At 37.2% G+C, this 27,342-nt stretch overlaps 1 protein-coding gene across 2 annotated transcripts in view; it reads left to right on the forward strand.

Moving 5' to 3' along the window:
• Nucleotides 1–27,342, forward strand: part of PMS1 (PMS1 homolog 1, mismatch repair system component) — a 47,907-nt gene that overhangs the window by 12,670 nt on the left and 7,895 nt on the right. Inside the window, exons 6-11 of one of the 2 annotated variants that reach the window (XM_049801187.1) lie at nucleotides 9,342–9,458; nucleotides 13,217–13,339; nucleotides 15,390–15,533; nucleotides 16,901–17,796; nucleotides 22,993–23,448; nucleotides 23,984–24,114. In XM_049801187.1, coding sequence (XP_049657144.1) covers nucleotides 9,342–9,458; nucleotides 13,217–13,339; nucleotides 15,390–15,533; nucleotides 16,901–17,796; nucleotides 22,993–23,448; nucleotides 23,984–24,114 — 1,867 coding nt within the window. The remainder of the gene's footprint in view (nucleotides 1–9,341; nucleotides 9,459–13,216; nucleotides 13,340–15,389; nucleotides 15,534–16,900; nucleotides 17,797–22,992; nucleotides 23,449–23,983; nucleotides 24,115–27,342) is intronic. The other variant, XM_049801196.1, reaches the window with a different exon arrangement.

Raw genomic sequence — 27,342 nt, forward strand, 5'->3', positions numbered from 1 at the left:
CAGAGGCTGCTTGGAGGCTACTTTGACTTCACAGCATACTGAACAGTAATTCTGCAGCACAGATACAGAAATTATACACACAGCTGCAGAAATGACACGCTGAGCAGTTCTCCTTTACCTGACCCCAATTTAATATAGCTAATTTTATTGGCTGCTTTTGACACCTCTGAGAGGAAAGTTACGCTAATGAATTTCCAAGTTGCCACAAAGTAGAGAGTGACATCTCGTGGCCAGATCCCACAGCAATTCTTTTTCTGTTCTAAAATAATTTTGTGTGTTGATCTTGCTATTTGGCCTCTTCATTGAGCAATTTTGATCAGTTACTCTATCAATCAATCACTCACACTTCGGTTCCTTTTCAGTGGGAATGATGAATGACACCGTGCTTGTCTTGAAATGACAACAGACTGCCCATCACTTTCTGGAGTTGTACAATATGCTCTGATTATATTTATGTATGTATTTCTAAATATCAAAGCGTAGATACTGTGAAAAACAAAACCCAGCCTTGTGGCTACAGAATTAGTATTCCTAAGCTGAGAAAGTGTAGCTACTTTCAGTCTTGCTTCATTGGGACTACAGAAAGTTTGGAACCAGAGATCTCAGGGGCGTGTACTTAGATTGTGTTAAGCTCCTTGACATATCTAGCAGTGGTTCATATTATTGGTCTTAAATGTCGGTTAATAAAACTAATTTTGTCTTTTATTGGTGTTTGTTTTGCCCTCTCTCACAAGTTGCAAATGACTTTTTTTATGCTATTTTGATTTCATCCCCTTTGATTAGACTATTACATTTCTTTATCGAATAGGCTGCCCAGGGAAGTGGTTGAGTCACCATCCCTGGAGGTATTTAAAAGCGCGTAGACGGGGTACTCCATAACATGGTTTAGTGCGCATGGGTGATGGTTGGACTTGATGATCTTGAAGGTCTTTTCCAACCTAAATGATTCTATGATTCTATTCTATGATTCTGTGATTCTTGTTTTTCTTTTTTTCCTCTGCTTATTTTAATATAATGGCAATAATGTGCAAGAAGTTGATCACGGTTTTTTCACAATACTTACTGTAAAAATGGTGTGGAGAGCACCATGATAGTAGCCATTGCACATTTTTTGACTAGCTATCCTATTGGCTTCAGAGGTAAATTCTTTAATATACAATGTGAGTAGGTAAAATAAATCAGTACAATTACTATCTGCAGGCAGTATTATTCATTGTAATGACAGAGATGGTGCTGATTTTTTGGGCTCTTCATTTTGCACTGCCAGCCTTATGCTCATTTAATTTATTTAGGAAAAAAAACCCAAGAAAGAAACTGCTCAAATGTTCCAACACAAGAGGTCGCTCAGTAGCTATTGCTGAGCAGGGAAAATTAAAGGCTTAAGAAATCATACAGAAAGTGTAGTGTGTGTCTGGGCATGTGTAAATGCTTTAAAATAGTCAGAAAATATTAAAAAACTTTGAATGCAGATTCCTGTGTTTCTACTGCTGTTGTCATTCCTTGTAAAATAAAAAAATACCTATTGCATCATACCTTTTAAGAAATTTGAAATTCTGAAATTCCAATGCATAACAACTTTCAGCAGATCTACGTGCATCCATTTTACCATATCACAGAACGTTAATATTTAGTTCTTTTACCTTCAGATGTTAAGTATTGTTGTCATTAAAATTATTAATTCAGATCAGAAGGTGTTTTTCCTACAGTATATCTGTGCTAGAATAATACTTTCTACTGAATAGTATTGTCTGTGATTTTTTTTTTTTTTTTTTTTTTTTTTTTGCAGTGGCTGTTTTATTTCTGTTTGAAATGTACAAGGAGAAAGAAAGAATCAACTTCTTAGAATGGCTTTATTTTTCATGTAGTTCATAGATTATATATTAGTTTAAAAAATTGTATGTGCAGTTATTCAGAGGAGTTCCTAGAATCCCAAATTCTTGAGTCTGAGCCAATATTTTCTGTTGCAATGGAAGAAGATACACGTCAGGAGTAAGATCAGGTTCCAAGGCTTAAAAGAGCAAGAAGGTAGCAGAGATGAGGTATTACAGAAGGAGATGAGGAAAGACAGGTCGGAAGAATAGAAAGGGTAGTTAAGTGAAAAAAGTGTAAATAAAAGTGTATTTCAAAGAAATCTTCAAAATAAATGACAAAACCAGTACATTTAAAAAAAACACCAACAACCCCAAACATTCTTCAAAGTCTTGTATTTTATAAGAAAGTAAAGGACAATGGAACAAAGCATAGCCCTAGCTTTACCGAGGAAGAATGTTATGAGGCTGACACTTTCATAGAAGTGTCTGAGGTTAGGCATCAGAAAATGGTTGCCTAATCGATTCTAGCAGAAACTTGTTTTGGCAAGTCGGGCCTTTTATTGAGCTGTGAATCTATGTGTGTTTTTAGGATGCACAATACATTGCATGTTTTTTTTAAAGGTGTGTTTCTTGTACTTCTGAATGACATTTCAAGAATTTTGTCTTGTGCCACATTTCATATGTGTTTTTGTTCAGAAAATATTACCATTAAGTGTCTGATTTCTTGCCTGTGAAGAACCATTATGCTCTTCCTGCCTTGGGGTTGTTTTTTAGTAAGTGAGAAAATAGATATCCTTTTATCAGTCATCCTAGGGTTCGTTTATTGTGCACTCTCCATCAGTGGATTTCCAAGATAGGAAATACTCAATTGCTCTTTCTGCTCAGAATGTTTTGTTTGCATTAGCAATAAATAATGAATCACTTTGCAGATCAACCCTTGAAGTACTATTGCTATTTTGACAACTTGGATTAGCTAGTGCTCCTTCTTTTTATGAAGGTTTATCCTGCCAAGACATTCTTTGAATACTGATAATGTTGATCCTCTTGCCAGTATGGTTATGTTAGAAAGAGGTATTTTTCTTCTTTCATCACCATGTTCCTTGAAAGCATATTGAATAATGAGACAGCCAAATGGAAATAATTTACATGAGTATTCAGCAAGTTTATTTAAAGTTAACATTATCTGAAGGCATGCTAAGAACATTCCAAAGTCAGCTACCGCTTAAACCACGTCAAACTCTTCAGCCTGAAATGCCATGTTCTAGCCACCTATGAGCCCTGGCTGTATTTTACCTGAGGTGGTGTAGGACTCTTCCCCGGAACAACAGTTTTCACACTCTTCACTGTTTAACACCAGTAGCCCTCAACTCTAGTCTTACAAGCCACTAATGTTCAAATGCCTTTGTGTGTTGAAAAGCTGGTGATACAGAATGCTTTAATTCTTTTCTAGTTGCCTTTCTTCCACAGACACCAAAATGAGAGAGGACACTCAGTAACTATACCTGTTTTAACAATTGCAGATATAATAAGGCTGAACAAATTATGGCAACAGGTGGTTTAGATGGTGCCTATCAGCAGCTCATACCATACACAACTGGTCCTATGTCTTTTGCAAAGCACAGGTGGGCCATATGTAGACTCAATAAATTTTCAGTTCCTGTTGAGGAAAAATCTGCATAAGGGAATATTTTTTTCCCAGAGTTTTTCACGCATAATATTTTGAAGCCTTGGTCACACACAGTTCTGCCTAGAACTATGTCTTGTTTGTTTCTTGAGAGTCATGGGTCGGAACTTCTGGATGCAAGAGATCCATTTTGAGGCTATTATTATAACTGCGGATAGTATTTTTCCCCAAGCCCCCATTGTGGTTGGTGTAGACTTAAAGGATGCCATCTTCATTTATTTTTTTTCTTTACAGTAAGTGTCCTCTTACTTCCAAAGTTGGATAATCGCAACCTACAGTCTGTATCCGGTAGTCAAAAACCAGTTTGTTTTCTGTGTCCGAGTCCTCTGTAGTAAATGTGGGGGCTTTGAGACGGAGTAAGTACGCTGGGGTAAATTTACCATTTTTAACAACGGGATTATAGTTTGCATTCATTCATTGTGCTTCCAAACTCTAGTGTAGCTGCATGTTGAAAAGAAGTTTGCATTAGGCAGAAACAGCAGCCCGTAAGCTTGCTCTTGATTTGGAAAGGCTACTCCGCTTAATGTAATGGTGATAAATTAAGTCCTTCCCTAATCTATGTGTCTTAAAATATAAAGAGGAATTATGATTAAGGATCTGCAGTGCTCTGCAGCCAACATGCTTTCATGCTAACCTGGAATATAGCTCAGTCTTTACTTCCATTCGTTGTTCAGTGGCTTTGCTGAGAAAGCCAAACAGAGAGTTAATTATGGTGTTTTTTTGTGCTGAGGACACCTGTCCACTAGGAAATTCGCTGAGACCCTCAACTCAATTTACATCAGCCAGAGAACAGCTGCCAGATGGTAACTACTTTTGGTCACTACCAACCTGGTTGAATTTGAACTGGTGACCTAGAGGTGAAATGCTTTATATCCTATTACTAATTCCTTGAGGTTTCCAGTTTCTCATCCATCACTTTTTTCAAATGACAGCACAGTATATGTATGAAATCTCAAAACAATTACTGTTTCACATATGCAGTGTGTGTTGCAGAATCTGAGATGTGCCTTTAGCTCTTGCAAGGCTTTCACACTCACTTTGTACACTTAAAGTTTAACAGGAAAATGATGTTTCCAAAGCTGCCTGGGGGTTCTTCCTCTTCTTTGTCAATGTACTTTGTCACAGTTAGGTATGCTATTTTTGTTATCCACTATTTTACAAAAGGCTTTTAAACCTCCCTGTATTTAAATGAATTCACTGTGATGACATACATCTTCTGAATGACAGTTTAGGATTAGGAACTGTGTTTTTTGACAGTAGTTTAATTGTTTGGAAGGTTTGGTTTTGGTTTGGGGTGTTTTTTTTTCCTTCTGCTATGGAGGTGGAATTTCTCTAAACACCTATAGCTGAATGTGTGTGATTAAAGCAGCCAAAAAACTTACAACTCTCTATAGTCTTTGTAATTCTTGAAAGGCTCTGAAGACATGTGTTACCAGATGAAGGTTCTTGACTCCTTGTAGTATCTGTTAGCTCCTAACTTACCTCCCAGCTCCCAGATCCAAGCATTTCTCCACTGCATCATGCTCAAGAAAGCCTTTTTGTTGAGAGGATGCTTTCATATCACAAAAGGGAAATCTGAGCAGGAAATATGTTGGAATTTGTAGGATGAACAGTGCTGTAGAACATTACTGTGTTTCAACAGATCCCCTTGATAGCTGTAATGTGTGATGCCCATGGGATAGACAGATATGTCAACTGCAGCTGATGAAGGGAAAAATGGTGCCTTGGTATTCTCTATTGCATACCTCCACTGGTAGTTGTCCCACCATCACTTATGAAAAGGATGGGACAACTGATTCCTCGGGGGCAAGTATGAAATATATGGGGAAAATAATTATAATTATTTAGATAGTTGCGTTCTTTCTCTTCAAGCTATATTGAAAAACTGCTGTGATTTCTGTTGTCATGGAAAGATTATTCAAGAGTTCTTTTTTAGTAAGATAACTTACCATTCGTTTTAAAACAAGACACTAGTTATGGCATGGAGCTGCTAAACAACATCAACACTTTTCAAGACTGGGATTTTAAAGAATGTGGTTAAGACTTTATCTTGATCTCTTCTTGATCTTAGCTGATAGGCTTTCTTCCACTGCAGAGAGTGTGCCAGCCCTTGAAGCTAGGTGTCTGTGCATCACAAAGCAAAAGAGGTTATACTTGTTATACAGGGTGATGTCTTTTTGTTTCCCTTGGGCTCAGTTCAAACTTTGGATATTGCTGCCTGGCTTTGTTCCTGGTTTTATACTCTCTTAACAGGTAGGCAGTGATGTCTTCCATTATGTTGGAGCCTAATAAACAATTAGGTTTTAAGTCAGGAAAGCTAAGGAACATGCTGGCCCAGAGAGTTAACTATCTGCAGTGAGATCTCTGGTGGCAGGGTGACAGGATTTTTGAAGCATCTAAAACAAAATTAGAGAGACTATGAGATACAGCTCTCTCTTACAGAGCTAACTCATGTTACATTACCAACCTACAGTTCATGTACAGTGCTTGCTGTATGAGACTTTTACACCCTCAACCTTTATTATGGATAAATAAAAATTATCACAAAAAAAAAAAGAAAATAGGTGGTTTCTGGGTAGTAAAAGTCCACTTTGTAAGGTAATACCATTAGGCAATAAGGTGAACAGGATGAATCTGTTTAACTTGTGGCATCATAGTTGTGCTGAAGTAGCCACAATCAGCAACAGCATCCAGTCCCCAGCTCTAATTAAGATTTTTGTTTTGTCTGTGATTGCAAATCATTGTGGCTGCTGGTAGGAGGTCTGAAATATAAAGGATAGCTAGGGGTCTTTGGTGTCTTTGAGGAGACAAATAATGAGCAGCTCTTATTCTCCTTAGTGCCATGTACTGGGGACCCCAGTGGGAAGAGGTTGCATGCTCTTTCTCCACTCTTCACACATTTTTCAAGGAATCCTTCTGGGCTACGTGTATGCATCCTGAAATAAGAGATGCCTGCTCCATGTGTGCACATATGTTGTCATCTTCCACAAAAGTATGGATACGTCCTAGGGCTGGATAAGGGTGGAAAAATACATACACAGAGAGACACACATACTTATCTTCTGTATATGCGCAATAGATTTTATATATGTTAAGACATTTTGTAAGGTCTAGATCATGTAATCCCCTTCAATGAAACAAGGAGGGAGGTGGGATATATTTGGCTAGCTATAGCAAAACCTAAGATGGGCCATATGTAATAATATATCTTTGAGTAGGCTGTTTCTGCAGTGTCATCATACTGACTAGAATCAGATTCTTCCTTGGCTCACCCTGGACACCCGCTTTATATGACCTAAAAAAAAAATATGGGGGGTGTGTGTGTGTGTATTTTTAGCTAAACTAAAGGGTATAAGGAAGGTTAAAAAAAAGGATATTGCAGGAACCTCATGGAAACTGGCACTTTCTAAAATAAATGAAATGGAACAGGCATTGTTTCTTTGTGGATTTTTTTTTAATGCCTGTTGATACATCTGGTGAGTCTAGAAAAATAATTTTCTTTAAATTACCAGCTATTCCTATGTTGTTGCTTCATACTGTGCAGTCAGGGCTAAAAATGAACGCACAATCTATTCTGTGTTTATACAGTACAGAAATTTAGGAGTTGCCTGGCCTCTTTAGTATGTAGGCTTGAATTTAGCCTACAGTGGTAACTAGTTCCTAAAATTTTGTCTGTAGTTCTCAGTATTAATAGCTGATAAATACATGACTAGTTAAAAAATACCCCCTGAACTTATTAACAGTATCTACTTTTAGCAAGTTTGCATTTAATAAGTTCTCATTTTCCACAGCTTTCTTAAAACCACCTTACTGAAGTGATCTTTTCACAGTCCTGAGTATCAGCCATTCAGCAGGTCAAGCAGTGTAATAACCTTGCATTAATCAGCAGCTAAGATTTATATCTGTACCTGTGGCATCACACTAGTATAACCTAAAATAAACAGTATGATGTTTATGTTAGTCATGTAACAAGTGTCTTTCTCAGTTAGGTCACATGCATTTAATTTAAAATACATCCAGTAACGAAAAAATTGTTTGGCACTTTGTGTTTCCATTTTAAGTAATCAATTTTAAAATAGAAGCAGTACAGGATATGTTTTATAAGAGGAGCTGTAAAGAAGAGGACAAATTCTTTCATCACTCCAAAATGTCTTTGAGGAGGTTTACAGCAGGTGTAGAGGAGAGAGGCTGAGAGGCAGCATGCTTCGGGCAGCCCCAGGCTGTCCTTTGCTGCTGCCTGCTGCCAAAGCACAGTGGGGACTCTCCCTGCCAGAGCTGTGGACACCCAGCCTGTGGCTCTGCTTGCTCCTTTCTCCTTCTCCCCTTTTTATATTCGCTGCCCTCCCTGATGTAAATTGTCCTTTATGTTTGAGGGGTTCACGCTTGCTGTAGGATGACTGAGCTGTGAGCCAGCATGTACAAAGGGCTGTCAGGCTGGTGTCTAGGAGGTGAGTTAGATTCAGGCAGGACTAAAAGGCCCCACTTCACAAATGCTGCAGAGCGTATGTGGAAATGGAAAATTAAAGATTTGGGGAATACTTTTAGGCTCAACAGTCTCAAAGTTTTACAATTCCACCTGTCCTGTAGGAAGGGAATATCATTTTACAGGAGCACCGTGTTCTTCCCTGGAATTCACCCCTCAAGGCCAGCAAATATTCCACTGGACAGGTGGAATTTTAAGGCTATGTATTGCATTTCTTGAGATGGGTGCTTGTGTATTCTTTGCTTGCTCATCATGCTTTCTCATGACAACCTGTACCAGAATACTGTGAACTCATTTTGAATTTATTGGACACCTAGCACCTATTTAAAACATCAATTTTGTTCAGCACCGTAACATCAAATTTAACGTGCAACTTGCTTCATTTTTTTTCCTTTTGTGTTTGAATGTTTCACATTGAAATACGCTCAGTCAGCTAACAGGGACAGAAATAGATACGAAGTGGATCTGAATCTAGCTGTCTCAGTTGCCTAGAAGCAAAAAGCCAACTAAGCCAATTTTGTTGACACAGAGCAATAAAAGTCAGCAGATTCAGAGTTAAATTTGTCACAGTTTAGCATAAGACTTCTCATTAGTGAGAGACAAAAATTTCACTTCCCAAAGTAGCTAATACTTTCTGTATATGTAAGTAGACTTGACAGGTAACTTCTGATGCAAGTTGCAGTTCATACTGCCTTACTGCATTTATTAAATCTTTGCAATAGTATCACAAGATATGTAGCTAATAGAGCAGATACCCTTTTATCCTTCTAACTTTTACAAAGTTTTCATTAGACAAACAACTGCTTTCCTTATAAATACTTCCTTAGAAATTGCTCTTCTTTCTAATCAGCAGGCTTGTCATAGACCTGGAGTATCCAGATCACAGCTATGAATGGCTATCTAATGGCCTGATTTTACCAAAATGGCCTATCTCTTAAATACCATGAGCATTGCAGTGCCTGCCTTCAAATGTTGACTACTATGCCAGGGACATGCCATAAACCCTCAATTTATATGATCAGTGAAAACACAAAGCCTACTGCTATATAGCTAAGAGAAGAAGTACTATTTTTATTGATTTGTTTCAGGTGCAGAAGTCCAGACTAGCCATGTAACATCCAAAAATACAAGCTTTGCTTAATTTTCCAATCACTACGAGTCTAAATAAGTAATATAATATGAGAAGTCATGCCAAAAAGTACCATATAGTGTGTGTTAACACCGAAAGTTGTGAATCTAAGAGCTTCAAAGTACAGAATGTTACATATACAGTATGTGTGCAGTTGCATATGCATGTTCATAGACATGACTTGAGTTCAACAAATATAATGTCAAAAATTTGACTCTGTGCCATTTGTTTCAGGCAGTTATTTGGCAGAAGACCAGGGTGTCAGATCACAAAATGGCCTGTATGTCAGTTCTGGGAACAGCCGTTATGGGCAGTATGGTACCTTTTCAACACTGCTGTGAAGATCCTGAGGTGAGTTTAAACTTCCTTCTCCCAAATCCACTTAAAGCCTGTCAATGAAGAGAGCTAAATCAATATTCGAAAAGGAGACTTTGCAACAGAGGGTATTATCTCCAGATTGATATCCAATTAATGCACTTGATTCTATTACTGTCCTCTCTGTAAAATTAATTGGTTTGGTGATTGAAAATCCGCTCCAAGAATCATCTAGTCAGGACTCATGTGGCACTGATCAAATGGCAGTAAAAACAGTTGTGATGACAAATGCAGAATTGCTGGTTGCTCAGAGCTGTCTAAGTTGGGATTCCTGGCCCACAGGCAGGTTGTGCCGTGATTAATATCTAAGCATTTGTATAGTTCTCATCCTCATGGCCTCTTAGCCTTATACTCTAAAGAATATCTCCTCAATTTCAGTGAGGGGGCACCTGAGCAGAAAAAGAAACACACACTTAGAAGTCAAGTTATGCAAAATTTCGACTAAAGATACATTTCAAGGAAATACTAGTTAGTTTTCAAAAAAATTCAGTGCACTTGGCTTCCTTTGCCGTTGTTGAAATTGAGGAAGTTCCCTGTTATATTCTCCTTTGTCTAATATTTTCAAAAATTTTTTTAATCTGTTTCGATTTTTGTTGGAGATGTTCTTATAAAGGGGAGTCTTGCTACTGCTGATCCTTCAAGGTTGCATTTTCCTGTATCTTGTAGTAATAAATCTTGACCAGTCACATAGATGAGATGAATCACTGTCTGTAGAGTCACAGTGGCTATTAAACACAACTTACCATGCTACATTCAGCATGGTAAGTTGTGTTTAATAGCATTATTCAGACTTTATGAAGTCTGAATACATATATGTATTAAAGTTTAATAGCATTTTTCAGACTTAAATCTTGAGTTTGACAGAATGCTTGTAGTATACATATGCAGGTAAATGAGGGGAAAAAAGTGAAGTTGCTTCTTGTAGTTTACAAAGTTTTAGTTGCTTATGTCTGAACAGAACATCCATTCTTACCTGAATACAGGTTGGATATGCCCCACAGGGCAAGTGCAGGGGACTCCGAAGGGAAGACATGGGGGTATTTAGAAGGGACTAGCTTGAAGGAGGCACTCAGGTTCTCACATTACCTCTCTGCTATATCATGAGGTATCCATATTCCTTGAATAGAAGTTGGGGAACATTCTATCTCTCTCTCTGTCTCTAAATAGTGTGTAAAATACCACGTGCATCATTTCTAGGTGTATAAGTGATCTATGCATATTGCTCACGCACAAATCCACGTTCAGAAACCATGGACGTTTCTAAATTAAGCAGCCAAACACTATGAAATGACAGAATTAAGGTTGTCTGTGCAACCTTTTCTTTCTCCTTTGTGTGCAGGTATTGGGATAGGTATTTAATGACAAGGCATATGCTGCTTTTTCCCTTCCCATTAGGTCCATGCCTCATTCAGTACTCAGACCAGAGGGTGGCTCTTTAATGCTTTTCCTTTCCTACTTGTTCGTTGTGTAGCTTCATACTCCTTTGCTGCAAAGCCTCCTCTGAAGACAAAACTAATCTGGCTATAAACAACTTTCTGTAACCTGTATCTTACTAACTGCAGAGTTAAAACTTCTGTAACAAGTGATCCAGGGCCTTCTTCAAAACATCTCCATTATGAGCACCTGAATGAAACAAGAACACATTTCAAGCTGACTTCAAAGCATGCAAACTCAGGAGCTACTTGTGAAATAAAATGAAAACTAAGAAAATAAAGAATTGACACAATTTTTACTTGTACAAAACAGCATCTATGCTTTTCACATCCCATCTTGTAAATGAATGGATCTATTTTGGCTGAAAACTTTCACACAGGAAATTTTCCTAGTCTCTTCTTTTTCTGTGGAGGTTAAGTTTAGCAGATATATATGCCACTGGGAAAAAGGTAAGTCCTTAAGAAAGACATTCTACTGTCCACTTAACACAGATATATTTTAATACATATATAACTTGGTTTTTATTAAAATATTAATTTTGAAAACAGCTGATCTAATTTAAAAGCAAAAATTCTGTGATATTTTCCAGTCTGTAATTTTGTCTTTATATTTCATACACTTTCATATATGAAAAGTCTAATAATTAAGACTAGTTTAGAAATTGCTGCTAACTTTTAATGAGCATGCTGATATTCTATGTGGCTTTAAATAGTAACAGCAGTCAGCCATTTCTAAATCTGGCAGCTGCTTAAATGAGTTATTTAGAGACTTTCAGTTTTGCTTTAATGTTGTCTGTATATAAAAATATTGTTTGGAGTGAAAGACTTACACAAATATTTGGGAATTAGAAAAGGAGCTTGCAGCATAGAGGAGAAACATTCAGAGAGGATGGGCTAAGGTTGCAGAATAAAATCTAGGACTGCTGCTTGTTGTTTTCTGATAATCATCCAACAGATATTTGACACCTCTTTAACTTGACCAGTGGTGTTTGGTTATGTGCGATGCTGCTGACCAGAACACTCCAGCTTTAGCACAGAATGCTTATTACAAGGTCAAGAGGGAATAAGGGAGCACATGAGCAAATAGCTGGCGTGACGTAGATGAATGGGAAGGATAGGCCAAATCCCAGGGATTTTAAATTCCATTTCAAATGCATGATAATTTGGATTTTAGTAAATACAAGTGGTTCTGCCAAGAGCAAAGCTAACGAGGTCTGATTTCTATGTTCAGTGATCCACCCTGCTACCAGAACATTCCCAAAACTTTCCCGTATCTCCAAAATCTCCATCCTCCTGATGGCCCAGTGTTCTTTCACCTACTAGTTGGGGCAAATGGCAGTGGGGCGATGTGTGGGGCAGTATGTGGGCTGGTCGGCATGTCAGTTCTTACGTGCTGATGGATCCTGGCTTTTGAAAAATTACAATTGCCTTTTCCTCAGTAAGGTCATTATCGTGAGGCTCTCCTCTCCAAACAGCTGTCAGTTACCACAGAAATTGTGGAAATATAATATCTTTTGGACTTCTGCTTCTTCATCAGATTGAGTTCAAATCTGTCCAACAGTTTCCAAGTTGCTTGGTGTGGGAGAAGGGGAGGTGATGGGACAGGCAGCACAAGTCATCAGCCTCATTTAGACCTAAAAAGCACTAAGCTAAAGAATCTCAGCAGAAAAATCTTAAAACTTGGAGTTAATGTTAGGTACTCGAATCATGTGGTTTTCTGAGGCTCCTTGGCAGTGTTGTGTGCTCACAGGTTCTCCTGCGGTCTGTGAATCATGGGTGCTCAGCACTCTTGAGAGTCAGATGATTTGGATACAGGTGGCGTAGGTAAATTTAGGTGCCCTGAATAAATGCCCTCTGACAGGCTATTTAAGGTGCCCTGAGTGTAGAATGGGAGGGATTGTGTGTTTTGGGCTTTCCCCGTAGGGGTAATTCACTGCTGCCTTCAGCTTGTACGGGGGTTAAGTTGGCAACCCTACAGTCAGCAAGCCTAAAGCTGGCTGGTGGTGTTCTCTGCAGCCCTCAGCTGCAGACAGCAACCTGGTGCAACTGGCAGTTCAAATGGGAAATTTCTCAATAAATTGATCAAGAAAAATAGATGGGGATAGACCCATCCTTTTCAAACTTTTTTTTTTAAAGTGCTTTTTTTTTTTTTTTTTTTTGTATCATAACTTTCAAGAAGCAACGCATGCATTTGAATGACTTGGACTCCCGTACAATCCCATGTTAATCTCTCACCTCATAAAAACCTTTTTGGGGTTCTTTTTTAAAGACTTTTGCACTTTATTTATTCTATCATTGCAGATAAATCTTTCTGGATTTCTCCCAAAAGCTGAGTCAGACAGTTCTTTGACAAGCCTTTCAAGTTCAGAAAGGAGTTTCATTTTTATAAATAATCGTCCAGTTCATCAGAAAGAAATACTGAAGGTAACATGCTCTAGCTTTTTATTCAAGGAATAGAAATGTGACTTCTTTGAGGGCAGAGACACCTATGCAATCTACAACCTTTTTCCCACATAGAATAACTGGAGTATTACAGGTAAAGATACTAGTATTTACAACAGAAACCTCTTCAACAAGTCTGATGCTCCTGGTGCCTCAATTCTGTTCCATTTGCTGCAGTCACGACTACAGAGCCAGAGGTTATGTTTATGGCTGTTTAAAAAAAAAGAAAAAGTAATTTAAGATACTCTATGTGAAAGTTCGAAATAGTTGATTCTTTCTTCATATTAGCCTGCAGAAACACACCTGTGCGTTTTTCCATGAGGGAACTTTATGTGGTTTTTTGTAAGAGAATTCTTCTGAAAATAAAGTTTTGATTTTTTCCATTTCTTGCTGTGGGCTTATCAAGCAAATACGCGTACTTTCCCTTTAAATTTGTGCATGCATTGGATAAAAATGAAAGTGATAGTGCAGCAGCATTGGCTACAGCTAGGCATTGTGTAGGCAGAATTTGATACTCTTGGGTTTCTCACACTACTGAACTTTGCAGCACCTCACTTGGAGCAGCCTTGCTGTTCTAATCCTTGCCCTCCCCAGAAAAGACAATCATGTTCATGCCAAAGTGTACATGAACGTTTTAAAGTGGAGATAACGAAGTAGTTTGCAGTTGGCAAGCAAAGCTTTGTAGATGTAAACTCCGAACTTGTGTTGGTACATTAAGTGCCAAATAAAGGTAATCTATATCCATGCAGTATTTGATGTGCCTCGTTCTTCTGGGAGTTCAAAGCTCAGCTTGAATCCCATGACAGAGACAGCTTTTTAACCAGAGTGCAGAGGCCTAGATTCAAGGTGGGATTTCGGAGTCCTATCATACAAAGTAAAAATATGTTGCCCTTCATTTAGGCCTGTTCTTGTAGTAGTGCAGGTGATAGTCTGCCACTGCCGGTTTGTTTTTTTTTTTTCTTTTATTTTTGGTCCAGTGTTTTAATTGTTGGGGTTTTTTGGCCAGGTAAGGATAACAATACATCTGTAAAAATACATTTTGATGGGTTTGGAAAACAAGCCATAGATCCCTTACTTTTATCTCCATGCTATGTGTGGGGAAGAAGTGCTGGTGGACCTCTTATTACTACAGTTCAGTGCCAGCTAAGGACAGACTGGAAATATTAAGGTTAAAATAACTTGAAAAATATTTCATCAAGTTTAATGTTATTTAAACAATATTTAAGAATTAAAAATTAATTAAAAAAATGAAATTTAATCTGCAGCAGCTCTTCATTTTTTATGCTTTAAATTTTTTTTGTCTCATTAATGTATTCTTTTCTCCGGTATGGATGTCTGTTGAAGGATCCCTGATACTAGAGGGAAATGGAAGGATCTTTATTTGAGCCTTCTAGTTAATGAGACCAAAATTCTGAAACTACTAAATTATTTTGTAGTCTTTTGGAGGAGGTTTTGGAAGGATTGTAGAGAAAATAGTAAGGGCAAGCAGAGGTTGAGAAAAGCTGTAGATTTATAATTGGGTTAATAAAAGGAACAAATTGATCTTGTTCTGGGAAAAGGGCAGGTCGGTGGTGCAAGTGCTGCTTTCTCAAACAGACTTTAGTTTGGCTGAAACACAGAGCAGCATAGTTGCATGCTATATAAATAGATTTTCTTTAAAAAGCAAACAAATAATAGTATTTGTGTTGACTGAGGAAGTAAGTATTGGAGTTGCAGTCCTATTTGGGCATATATCTTTTCTTCCAAGTTTGATCAATACATCCATTCAGAGGGTCAAAGTAGCTACTATTAGTGTCTTGGAATTGGTTCGGCTTTATTTAGCTATGGAGATGTGGAAACCACCAATAACTGCCCTTTTGGTGATTATTCTGGCATATATGTATACCCACAAGGACCTTTTTAGCATTCCTTTAACTTCAGAAAAAAACCCCCAACAAACCAGTTATGCTCATATAATGTCAAATTTTGTTTCTGTGCCTTTGTGTCTATTTTACTGCCTTTACTAACATCTCTTTATTAAATCATTCTGTAGTTGATTCGACAGTACTACAGTCTGGTGATACACAAGGACTGTACTCGTTTATATCCTGTTTTCTTTTTGAATATTACTGTACCTGCCTCTGCTGTGGATGTGAATTTAACACCTGATAAAACTCAAGTTTTACTGCATTATAAGGTAACTAAGGTTTTAATCTGTTTTTGAGTTGCCGACCTTTTACTTATGTAAGCATATGAAGGGCTTCTGGCGCTACTGAAATGTTTGAAGGTAAACAGTGCCACTGATTTACTGATTTTTTTTTTTTAATTTTTTTTTTTTTTAGTTACATGATAGCTTGCCTTTATCACAGGACTGTTTTGTTTGAAAAGTATTGAACAGGTTAAGTGGAGGATTATTCAAAATTAATTTCCTAGTTGATTTCAAAGATCATTTTTATGCTGTCATCTATATGTGTATCACTTTGTTTTCAGATGGCTTGATAGTGGGAGAAGCTAAATGGAATTATGATGTGTGTCCCTACATAAATCTCATGCTTAACTTCATAATTACAATAAGAATCACTTTTTAAACACCAAATATATTAAGGGTGGGGGCTGGGGTGGGGGAGTTGATTTCTGAACAAAGCAATATTTTGCCATTATGTGTATAGATTATTGTTGACATTGCTTAAGTTTCAGGATATCCTGTTTGTACTATCAGGACCTGAAATTTAGACCATATATGCCCATGTTCTAGAGGCTGTGTAGTGATAAATTTCCATAAAGTCACTCTCACTTATTAGTACTTCATACGAAAAACAGTGTCACAGAAATTAAGAAGGCAACATAGTTAAGGTGGTTAGTCAAAGTGAATGTAGGTAGTCACACCAGTATGTTAATCCTCTTCTTCACTGAAAGTTTTTGTTTTGTATTTCTCTATGTTAATCTTGTAAATGTACTGCCTGTGAAGTGCCACTTGTATGAAAATTAACACAGCATTCTCACATTTGATCTAGTTTAAAATTTTCCTTTGGCATTAGAAAAAGGGTTGTTTTTTTCTTTTTTCTTTTATTTTGTGTTTTTTTTTTTCTTTTTCGCTTCCATCATTTGGTGCAAAGCTGTCTTGGAAGCATGCACCATAAAAGCACCTACACAAACATGCTTACATGAAATGGGATGTTGTTGGTGCATCTGTCTTGAGTATAAGCTTCTAATGCCATTTTAGGTGGGAGTAGCTTTACCTGATACTGGTTTAAGCACTCAGTACCCTGTTATAAAGAAAGCAATTAATCAGTTTTGTGATAACCAGTGAAACAGAATAACTATCACAAAATATTTGAAGCTAAGGGTGTGCAGTTCAGAGTCTTTTTGAGTATGTGTGAACAACAGAAATGCAATAATCTGTCCAGATTTGTCTGAAAAATATTCTGAATAAGATTACTTTGCTTATTGTTCTATATTCTCAGTATCCATCAGTTACATTTTCAGGTGTGCTTGCGTGTGTGGCTTTTCTGTTGGTTTTTGTTGGTTTTGGTTTTTGGGTTTGTTGTTTTTTTTCCCTCCCAGGAATCTGTCTTACTTGCTGTTGAAAATGTGTTGAAATCACTGTATGGGCCACTACCTGCTACCGTCCCTGGTGAAAGTAATAAACCAGATGTTACCTCAGAAGACATGTTTGTTCATAGAACAGAACCAACAGATGTGGTTGTTAATGAAATGGGACCATCTGGAAGCGATGATCTGGATGCTCATACTTCATTCCTTTCACTCAGCAGTGATGTGCAAAACTGTCAAGCAGGAAGAAACACAGAGATCTGCTTAAATCATCAGACATTTTGTGGTGATAATGTACGTACTCACCTGGACAAAACAAGGGTTTCTAAAAGTGATGCCTTTCTAGAGAGTTCCTTAAATTTAGTGTGTGAGGAGGAACAGAATGGACAGAATATGACTGATATTCAAAGTAACAGTGTTCCTGTGGACCCCAAATCTAAAAAAGCCAATGAGCATCTTTTGAGTTCTGATAATATTGACGAAATACAAAAAAATGAGGAACCCTTAGTCCCTAAAGACTTACCTGAAATCTCTGCTGATAATTGGAGTATGGGAGGTGGATTTAAAAACCATCTAGGAGACAACCTGGAACCTGTTAAGATTTTGATTCCTGAAGTTGGGGGAACAATTAATAAGCAAAATGAACATATTGGTGAACAAAGCAATGATCCACAAATCTCAAATCAAAGCATAAAGAAAAGAAATGTGATAAGTGATAAATTCGGACATGTGACAGCTTATGACTTAATTAGTAGTAGAATAATAAGGAAACCAAAGTCTGCAATTGGATTTTTCACTCAAGAATGTCGTCCAAAATTGATAACTGATAATCCAAAGACCAGCATGGAGGACATCCTGCTGAAAATTGAAGAGCAGTGGAAGAATTTGAATGAAGAAGAAAAAAAGAAGTAAGTTTTCAGGCTGCGACTTGCTTCTAAATCTGGTAGTTACGAATGAGTCACCTGTAGTGAATTAAAAAAAAATTTAGCTTCCCAGGTATTTATGAAAAAATAGAACAGAAGATTATTTTTGACTTTTCAAGATCAGCATCAGTATTGTGAGTTGTCGTCTTTTGCTGTGTGCAGATGTGCACTGCTGATTTGAGTTACTCATTTTGCCACTGTGCCACGTAGCAGTTAGGTAGGGACAGTTTTGCTGAACTGTTAGTTAGAGAGAACAGGCAAGAGAATGTACTGTTTAAATGCTGCAAATTTCTGTTTTCTAAGGGCTTGCCTGTATGTTGTCACTCCTGATGCACTGTCATTGAAAACCAGCATGGTGAGGGATGAGGCACCATATAGTTCCTCCAGAGCTTTTCCAGTGAACAGTTCTTTTTTATTGCTACAAAGTGAGAATTTTTATTCAGGATCTTTAGTACTTGAACATTTGGTAAACTCCTTTTCTCTAAATTTAGTACGTATCCCAAGCCAGGCTACCTCAGAATTGTATTTGTAAAACCCAATCAAATGACACAAGGAATTTCTTTTTCCCCTAAACAGCTATTCCAGTGCTGGTTTAGAGAGTATAGTACAGTTTCAATTTTAATCTGTTTCAATCAAACCCAAATCTCTTTTTAGATTACAGTCTGAATGGCTAAATTTCTTATTTTTCTAAAACAAATTGTTGCTGAGTTTTTTAAATCCATCTGCAAGTAAGGGAAATATTTTAGCCTAGTTTGGGGCGGGAGGGGTGTAGTTAGTTAAAATATTATGTGTATGTTGTCCTTTATGTGGAACTTAGATTATGGTAAAAGATGCATTAGAATAACAGAATTTGAGACTTTCTAAGACAGTTTCAAAAAAAAAAAAAAAAGAAACACCAAACCTTCCACATCTTGTTTGTAATTTTATAAAATGTAAAACACTGTAGGGTATCACACAAATGAGGAAAATAGAAGTAGTTCTTCAGGAGTTTTACATGTAGTGATTTAAATTCATATTGTGATTTGTAGCAAAAAGTTTGGGAAATTAAATTTTGGTTCTGAAGAACAAACTCATTAGCAGTGTTGTGAAAATGTGTTTTCTTCATGTTACGGAAACAAGGAGAGGGATTTAAGAAAGACCACTGAAAAGGAAATTATACTAGCCAAACCAGTGTAATTTTAACACTAATGAGTGATTCAATTAGGAGAATGGTAAGAAAGAGAAGCTATACCTATTGAGTTACTGTTAATATATCTGTTTTTTCCTTGTCTTCGTGACTTTGTTTGAAAACATCTGCATTGTTCTGAATACCAGCTATATCAGAGTTAAGTAAAACCTTTTTATCTAGCTTCTGATTTACCTAATTTAAAACTCACTAAGCAAGCAACATGCCATGATCACAAAACCATACATGTGAGAAAGTGCTTTGTCCATCTCTGCATTAGCAAAAATACTAATGTAATAGTAGAAATCTACTCCAATTATATTCATGCTTTTAATGAAATGAAACAAAAGGTTCTGCCAGCTGTTTCAGAAAATTTTAATTTGCTCTGCTTTAGCTTTTGAGATTTCATGGTCGCTTTCCTGGTACAACTGTTATGTTTAAGAGTGTGCCTACAGATTAACTTTGTATTAGTTCAGGAAGGAGACCTCTCTGGTAATGAAATTTTCCTTATATGTAGGATTGAATGCAGTATATTATATATAGTATATATATTTTCCTTATATGTAGGATTGAATCCAGTGGATGTTGAAGTGAATGAAAAATTTACCACTAGTTGTATCTGCACGTTTTAGCTTTGGTGTACCTCTATTCCACTTTTAATCTTTTAAAATTACCTCAGAAAATCACAAAAATAGGAAGAGATATGTAGACATCCTTCCCTCCAAGGCAACAATCCAGAAGAACTGTTGTACGGCTGGCAGAGAACATAAGCCTTGCCTACCAGATACTCTGGATAAATTGGGCCACCTAGAGGTAACAACAAACGTATATACAACAGGGCAGCCAAAGTGCCACGGTTCTACTGAGCACACTATACCTCCAACTTAATGCAACCTTGCTGGCAAGACACCACTTTTCCTGGGTTCTAGGCCTCCATCATTCTGTAATGAAGTCATGCGTTTGTTGCAATGGGTGTGCTTGGCTTTAGCATCTCTGTTTCTCTCTGTGGCTCCTCCAGCAGGTCTAAATGAGTTTAAATCCCTTTTGGGAGTGATACAACCAACAGATGTCTCATAGTGACATAGGATAGCCTTTTCAAAACAAGCCAGCATTTATTACTCAACCGGAATGTAAAATTTTATGGTCTTTAGGTTATAATAGAAGAGGAAACCTTCCATGCATGTCCATGTTGGCAGCATTGCATATCCCCCTGCTTTGCAAAGCCAGGATTTAATTTCTTGCGCTCGCTCTGCTCTTACTTAATACAGCTTACATACGTTTCTGGCCTTAATATTTCTTGTATATCAGGCTCAAGTAGGAGTGGGAGAAGTCCCTCCAAGTGCCATGACAGTGGCTGCAGTAGTTACGCTGAAAGTGTAGGAAAGGTTCAGAGCTACACACACATTATCATGGGACTAACAAATTACCTTGTCAGCACTCCACAGTGATTCTTCATGAGTATATTCGTACCTTGGGAGAAACATCATTTCAGGTAGCATGGCCTTTGCTGTCTGTTGACAGGTAAGAGCGTGCACATAGACAGTCATTAGTGGCTAGTAGTAACTAGCTCATGTGTGGTAGCTTTTTATTGCCTGATAAACTTTCCATGCATCTCATGGCTTGTGTGTGTGTATGTATTATTTGTAACTCTTTCACATTGGGGTAAATATGCTTGCTTAACAATTCCAGAAAAATTATTTTTTTACTGTATTTTAACCTTTTAGTTAACATGTTCTGTTTCGTTTGGATGGAGGTCATTTGGTGGTACCATCTGGTCATTGGCCATCAGTCATGTCTCTAGCCAGCTCCATTCATATACTGCCAGATACTAATCATGAGTAATGATATTAATAATTGGTATCAGTCCTTCCATACCGTTGCTTGTCCCCAGCATCTGTTCAGTCATAATAGTAGGTCCATATTGTCCACTCCTAGGAAATTGTGCTAGTCACCTGAAACCTATGCATTTCAGAAGCAAACTGAAAAGCTGATACAGGCAATTAAAAGGTTTTTCATTTTCCTTTTCACAAAGCAGGGAAACACAGAAGTACTTGTGGTGATAGTTTGAGTTGATTTGGTTTCATTATGTGAGGAGATTGATGCTGAAATGTGTTACATTCATAATGGGATGCTTCTGTATTCTGGACACACATGAATCTACACAAGTGGCTATTTCCAGTCAGAGTTTACTCCAAATAGTCAAATTCAGATTATTTGTCTTATAAGGTCTGTGAGACTTTATATTAAAAGGGTTTTGTTGTATGCTAAATATTTCATTTGGGTTTAAGATGCAAGGGGAAAATAATAAATCATGGACCAATTTTTCTAGGTAAATAAAAGCTGCATTTGAAACTAGACTTTATTCTAGTCTTCCACTCCCTACTTACACCCAGTTTTGCAAATTTCCTTGGCTTTAGGTTTAGTAACTTCAGGAAAGGATCCTGAATTTACAGTCTTGATTCACAAAGCAGAGAAGAAACTGTTATTATACTACTTGTTGATTATACTTGCCTCTGTGGAAGGATTTTTGAAAAGCCTGGTGTTTTCTTTGATTTTAAGCATATCACTGATAGTGTTATGTATGAATTTGCAAAGCCCTCACAATCAAAGCTTGTAAGGCTAGAATTTTTCTCATGGTAGCCTAAAATGACAGGCAAGTTGGAACTTTGTTTGCAAGTGCTTTTGTTTTGGATTATCAGTGTCCAGTTCTCTTTAGTTAAATATTCTCCTGCATTACAATTGGGTCTATTCAAAATAAAGTATTTATTGATCTGGTCAAAGCTATAAATGTATTTGGGATAAAAAAATTACTGTTCGAGTGACTTCATTTTAAAAGGAGCAGATGTTTTTTATCTTAACATTTACTCCATATTTTCTAGGACATGATTTATTGCAAGAAACTATTTAAGCTGACTTTTTTAGTTAACTAAATATTGATACCATATGTGAATGCTAGCACATCATAATTAATTGCAAATGGTGACCCTTTTGTTGACCTTAATTTTCCAGCATGCATACACATAATTGAATCAAACTGTTCCAGCAAGTAGCAATAAATAAATATGACCAGCTAAAATACTTATTTCCAATTCTTACATATGATGGTACTACTTTTTTTATTGAAGATTGGACTGGTTTGAATTACCTGCTAGAATTCAGAATATCAACTAAGGGCAAAAAGAGGGAGTTCAGCAAATCACTCCTTTGGCCTTCAAAAAAGTAAGATTCATATGCAGTAGGCAAGCACAAACCTGGCATCAATAAAAGTTTACCTATCTTCCTGACATTTGTAAACTCATTAAGACTCCATTCAGGTTGTAGAGATTTAGTATGTAATAATGTTTTAACCATTTAGAAAGCATTTAGGAGTAGTTTGTTATCGAGTACTTTTTGAAAAATCTCCAAGTTTGTTAATTACAGAATTCTGTGTTAATCGTACTATTCTGTGATTTCATAGTTTTTATTTATGTGGCTAATTTTAGGCCGTTTGAAATCAAATGTACTTCTTTATATTAAGTAAAGCCTGAGGCTTATGAAGTTATTTAGGGTCCGAACTCTTACCTAACCGCATGGACTCCCCTTGAAGTCTGCAGACTCTAGAAGCTTGAATGGCTTTGTGAATTGGGCTGGATGTGCCTGTGACAAAACTCCTGGAACTATATATCTGATTGCAAAATTAGGGTTAAACACAGTCTTTGGGACTGAGGTCAAAAGCAACTTGCTGTAGCTCTTTGTATGATGCCGTCTACTCCCCCCCCTTCAGTAATTCAGGTTTTGCTGGCTGTCATGGTGAAGGAAAATTTCCAACACATCATCTTTAAAGGGCAGCGTACAGGCACAGTCCCCGATGTCCTTCCATCTCCATCACAGTGGAAAGCATATTGATGTGGCTACTTGAATGAACCATGGGAGTTCTTGTCTGTTGAAATGGTTACCTTGCCTTTTGTTTTAGTATGTTAGGAGTTGGTTTGGGGTTTTTTATCTGATTATGCTACTGGTTTGTTTTCTCTTTTAAGTTACGAAATAAAAGCTGCTAAAGACCTGGAACGGTACAACAGAGAGGTCAAGAAAGCTATGGGACAGACAGCACACCGACCAACAAAGGAGGCAGAAAAACAGAAACCCAAGCTGAAGATTTCCCCATCCGACCAGCAGAAGCTTGACAAGATATTTCATGCTCAAATTGAAAAGAAACAGAAACCTGAACAGCCTACGAAAATTGTGACAGTGCCTTTTTCTCTGAGTTCCTGTAGACATCAGCTTCAGAGACATGAGAAAAATGATTCAGATGAACACGAGCTTTTCCTGATCCGTCGTCAGAGTTTTCCTGATGTCTGGATATTTGCTACTGAAAAAAAGCTAATGTTGCTGAATCCATATAGATTGGAAGAAGCACTACTGCGTAAAAGATTACTGATGAATCATAAGCTTCCAGTAGAGAAACTTGACAATCCAATTGTGTTAACGGACAGGTATAGTACAGCTGAACAAAAATTTGTTATTTCAAGTATCATTTGATAATTATTTACAGTAATCTCTGATAAGGCCCTGTTTGCTAATTCTGTGACTATTTGTACATTCGTTTATCTGTAAGAACAGATTTTTATGTTTTGTATGCTTTTACCTTAATAGTAATTAGCAGGCCTGGTCATACTCTGGTTGAAATACGAAAATTTTGACCAGTTTCATTGGTAATGCATCAAAGACAAGTTTCTTCCCCCAGAGGAAAATTAAATGCTCCACATTTTCACGACTTCACTCTAGCTTATTTTCCCCTATGGATCAGGGAATTGCTGATGTAATTATTATAATATAAACTTGGTCACTCTTTAAGATACGCAAATAGTTGCAATTTTCTTTCTTTAAACAAATTGGTTTTTGAGAATACTTTTAAAAATCTTGATCACTCCTCATCACTTACTACTTTTTTCTTTATTTTTCCCACAGTTTAAATTTTCACAGTAAGGATTTTGATTTTTAACACTTTGGGAATATTTTGTTTTCCAGTCTTATTGGTGGATCTCAGTATATGGCTGCTCTTTATAAAATGCAGAAGGATTACCAGAGTTTCAGTGGATCAGGTTATTTGTCAGATCCAAGGCTTGTGGCAAATGGATTCCAGATAAAAGTAATCGAAGGTATGATGGGTTTAAAATCTTTTAGTCGTATTTGGGCTTGTTTCTTCTGATTTAATGATTTAAATGATTATTAATGTAGATCATGTTATTCTACATCACTGTATCATTTAAAGCATTAACATCCTGCTTTCCTTAACATTGAGATTTTATTACTTGGCAAAGAAGGTACTCTTCTACATAGAACATTCAGTAATGGAAACTGATAACTGAACAGAAAACTTTAATAGTATTTCAAAGAATGGTCTGAAATCCACATTTTATTTTTTCTTCTTTTCTCAAAATGCTGGATGTAGATATCCTTAATTGCCATTCTGACAGAATTTAGATTAAACTGATGAGAATTCCTTAGTCCTGGCAGCTTCTTCCAAGGTAGTACTTGCAGAAGCTTCTGCAAGTACGTGCCTTAGCTGTGACTACTCCTCTGCTGTTGAGCAGCTGAGGAAGTCCAGTAAGGAGCTGGATCTGGTTATTGACTTACTTTCATATCAGAGTTGTAACACAGAGCCCAAAGGGACCAGTAAGGAGAGGGTGACATGATCACCATCACACCTTTCAACAGAGATTGATCTGAACTTTTTTTTGAGACAGCCTACTTTTCAATGCCTCTACGTTGATCACAGAATAAATCTTTCATGTAAGGTCCTTTTACCTTAGCAAGAGAGATCAAATGTTTATACATTTTTCTGAAGAACAATTTATAGGGATGCTGTTGGAAACCCAGGGGCAACCCACCCAGGGTCAATTCTGCAGATCAGGATTTCTCTAGCAGAATTCCAAGAAAAGCAAATATCTTTGTGGGTAGTACCTAGCTCAGAGTAAGGATTCACTATAAGAGCTGTTAGAAATGCTATAGCTTCATGTGCTATAGCTTCATGGGGATGTTACAGATCCCCACATATGTACAGTGATGACAGATCTACTGTAACATATGGGATCTTTTAAGGGTAGGTACAAAAAAGGGATGGAGAGCAACTCCTTCACTCGGAGGCTAGCTCTTGGGAAGACCAGAGCCTAAGCTGTTTTCTTTAGTGAATCATGCACAGCAAAACCAATGAAACTTCTTTCTGACTGGCTAAATCCCTACATAAACAACAAAAACTTTGTAGAAGAGGTGTTCATGGTAATAATCTTAAATTGAATGATTAGGGGAATAAAGCACATATTGTAAGAGGCAGCTCTTAAAAGGTTTATTCAGTCTAGCAAATCAAAAGCTGAGGTCTGTGATATGTCTGTGGACAAATATGGGAGAAAGGGATTGTTGCTTAGCCTTTTTGCTCACATACCTTTTTTTCTTTTTTTGTCCCCATCTCCTGATATTGGAAGTTTGCTCAAAATCTAATTAATATAATCTGGATGTGAATAAATTGAATGTGAAAATTTGAAGACAGTTTCTAGGCAACAATGGAGGAGAGTTGTTGACTGATCTTGTGGTACTAGAGATGGGAAACTAGTTTTAAGACAGCCTGATTACTTTAAGAGCAGAATTGTACAATATAACAGCAAGGGACTCAACACAGTAACTGCGAGGTAGTAAGTGTTCCTAAGTATCTGAAATTAAGGAAATAAAATCTTCTGAAAAAAACTGTTCTTATTTGGTTTACAGTTAGTGAAAGTAAAAGTGCTTTATACGCACTACACAAGTTGATGAACCGTGGTCGTGGACTTGATCAGTACCATACAGCTAGCCCATACGAAGAATGGGAATCTAATTCAGCTTTTTGTCCCAGCTGTATATTTTAACTACTTGAATGAAACGTTAATAACATCTGAGGCTTGTCACTCATGTTTATAAGCTTCTGCTGATGACATTATAGCAGTTATAGGTTCTGTTATTAGAAGAGCATACCATTGCAGATGAAGGTAGAAATACCAGCAAACAAATGGAATTTCTCCCAGCTTTTTTTCCAGCCAACCCAAGCATTTTTACTTAATACTTCATCAGTTCCTCCTTTTCATCCCTGAAATATGCCATCTTCTACAAATATGCTACTATCTTCTACAAATCCTTATTAAAGCTGATTTTTAGAAACACAGCTATCAATTATTAACACTCCTTAGGTGTCCTCTGGAAATTTCACTATGCAGTTTGAGGTTCGTTAGTTTATAGACTCTTGTAGTATAATCTTTCTGAAAGAGACCTGCAGACCAGGAGTGATTTGTCCCACTTACACTTGAGTATTCTATAGGTTTTCTCAACTTTGAGAGAACAAGTTTGTCTCATAAAACATTCTTCGCTATCCTTATAGAAGCATTTTATTTGTTTGCTGTCTGAATTCAGTGTCTATTTTTGTGGTTTTTTGAAACTCAGACACGGCCTGGAAGGTGGGCATTCAGATGTAGTTAAACTTGAAGTTGAACTAGAAGAAAAGTTTTATTTCTTCAGGATATATTGTTAAATTTTTGGGACGGGGTTGCCACTTTGGATGGTGGATGATAAAGTCATGGCTTGCTGTGGAGAGGTGTCCAGAATGCAAATATGCACTTAACCCACAGTAGCTGGAGGGTTTCACCTTAGCAGCAACCATAGAGGCACACCGGAACCCCATTCTTTGTGCACATACCTTTATAACTCATTTTTTTCCAACTTTGGGGGTGAATTGGATCAGTCCTAGTATTTGCTGTTTCTCAACTGAACTATCAACTCTTTCTTGCTGTCAAGGTCCACTGGAGTATATTTGAAGGTCTATACTTTCCTTTGGGACTTCAACCCTGACACAGTCATATTACATGTCCCTTTCTGACTGCTGGTTGATTTCTTATTAATAGCCACTAGTGCATGGCTTCCTTTTTCATCCTGGGTTAAGAGTTTTATTTTCTGTAGTAGCAAATTTCCTTTTTCTGAAATAGACATCCTCTTTTATGTCACAAGCAAAGGTTCCGTTTCTTTAGCTTTGAATTTGAATGTGAAAGCGATATTTCTGGTAGTTTCTTCTTGCAAAATAACAAACCTTTTTGTTGATCCATGTGGATAAGTCTGTGATGCCATCAGAAGCTCGAAGATACCTTCCAAAACAAGAACAAAGGAAACTTAACTGCTTCAATTCAATGTTTAGCAGTTTTGGCTGCAGAGGAAGAGGCTTTCCTTGACCCATGGTGATCTCTGAAGAGGATTGTCAGTCTAGTAGGTTGCATTGATTATTTGTTTAAATCTCCACATATAATCTGCCAAAGGAGAAGAGAAGGACTCTGAGTATTGCTGCCCATTATCATACTCATGATACTCAGATA

This window comes from Accipiter gentilis, chromosome 1, assembly GCF_929443795.1.
Source record: "Accipiter gentilis chromosome 1, bAccGen1.1, whole genome shotgun sequence".
Lineage (NCBI taxonomy): Eukaryota > Metazoa > Chordata > Aves > Accipitriformes > Accipitridae > Astur > Astur gentilis.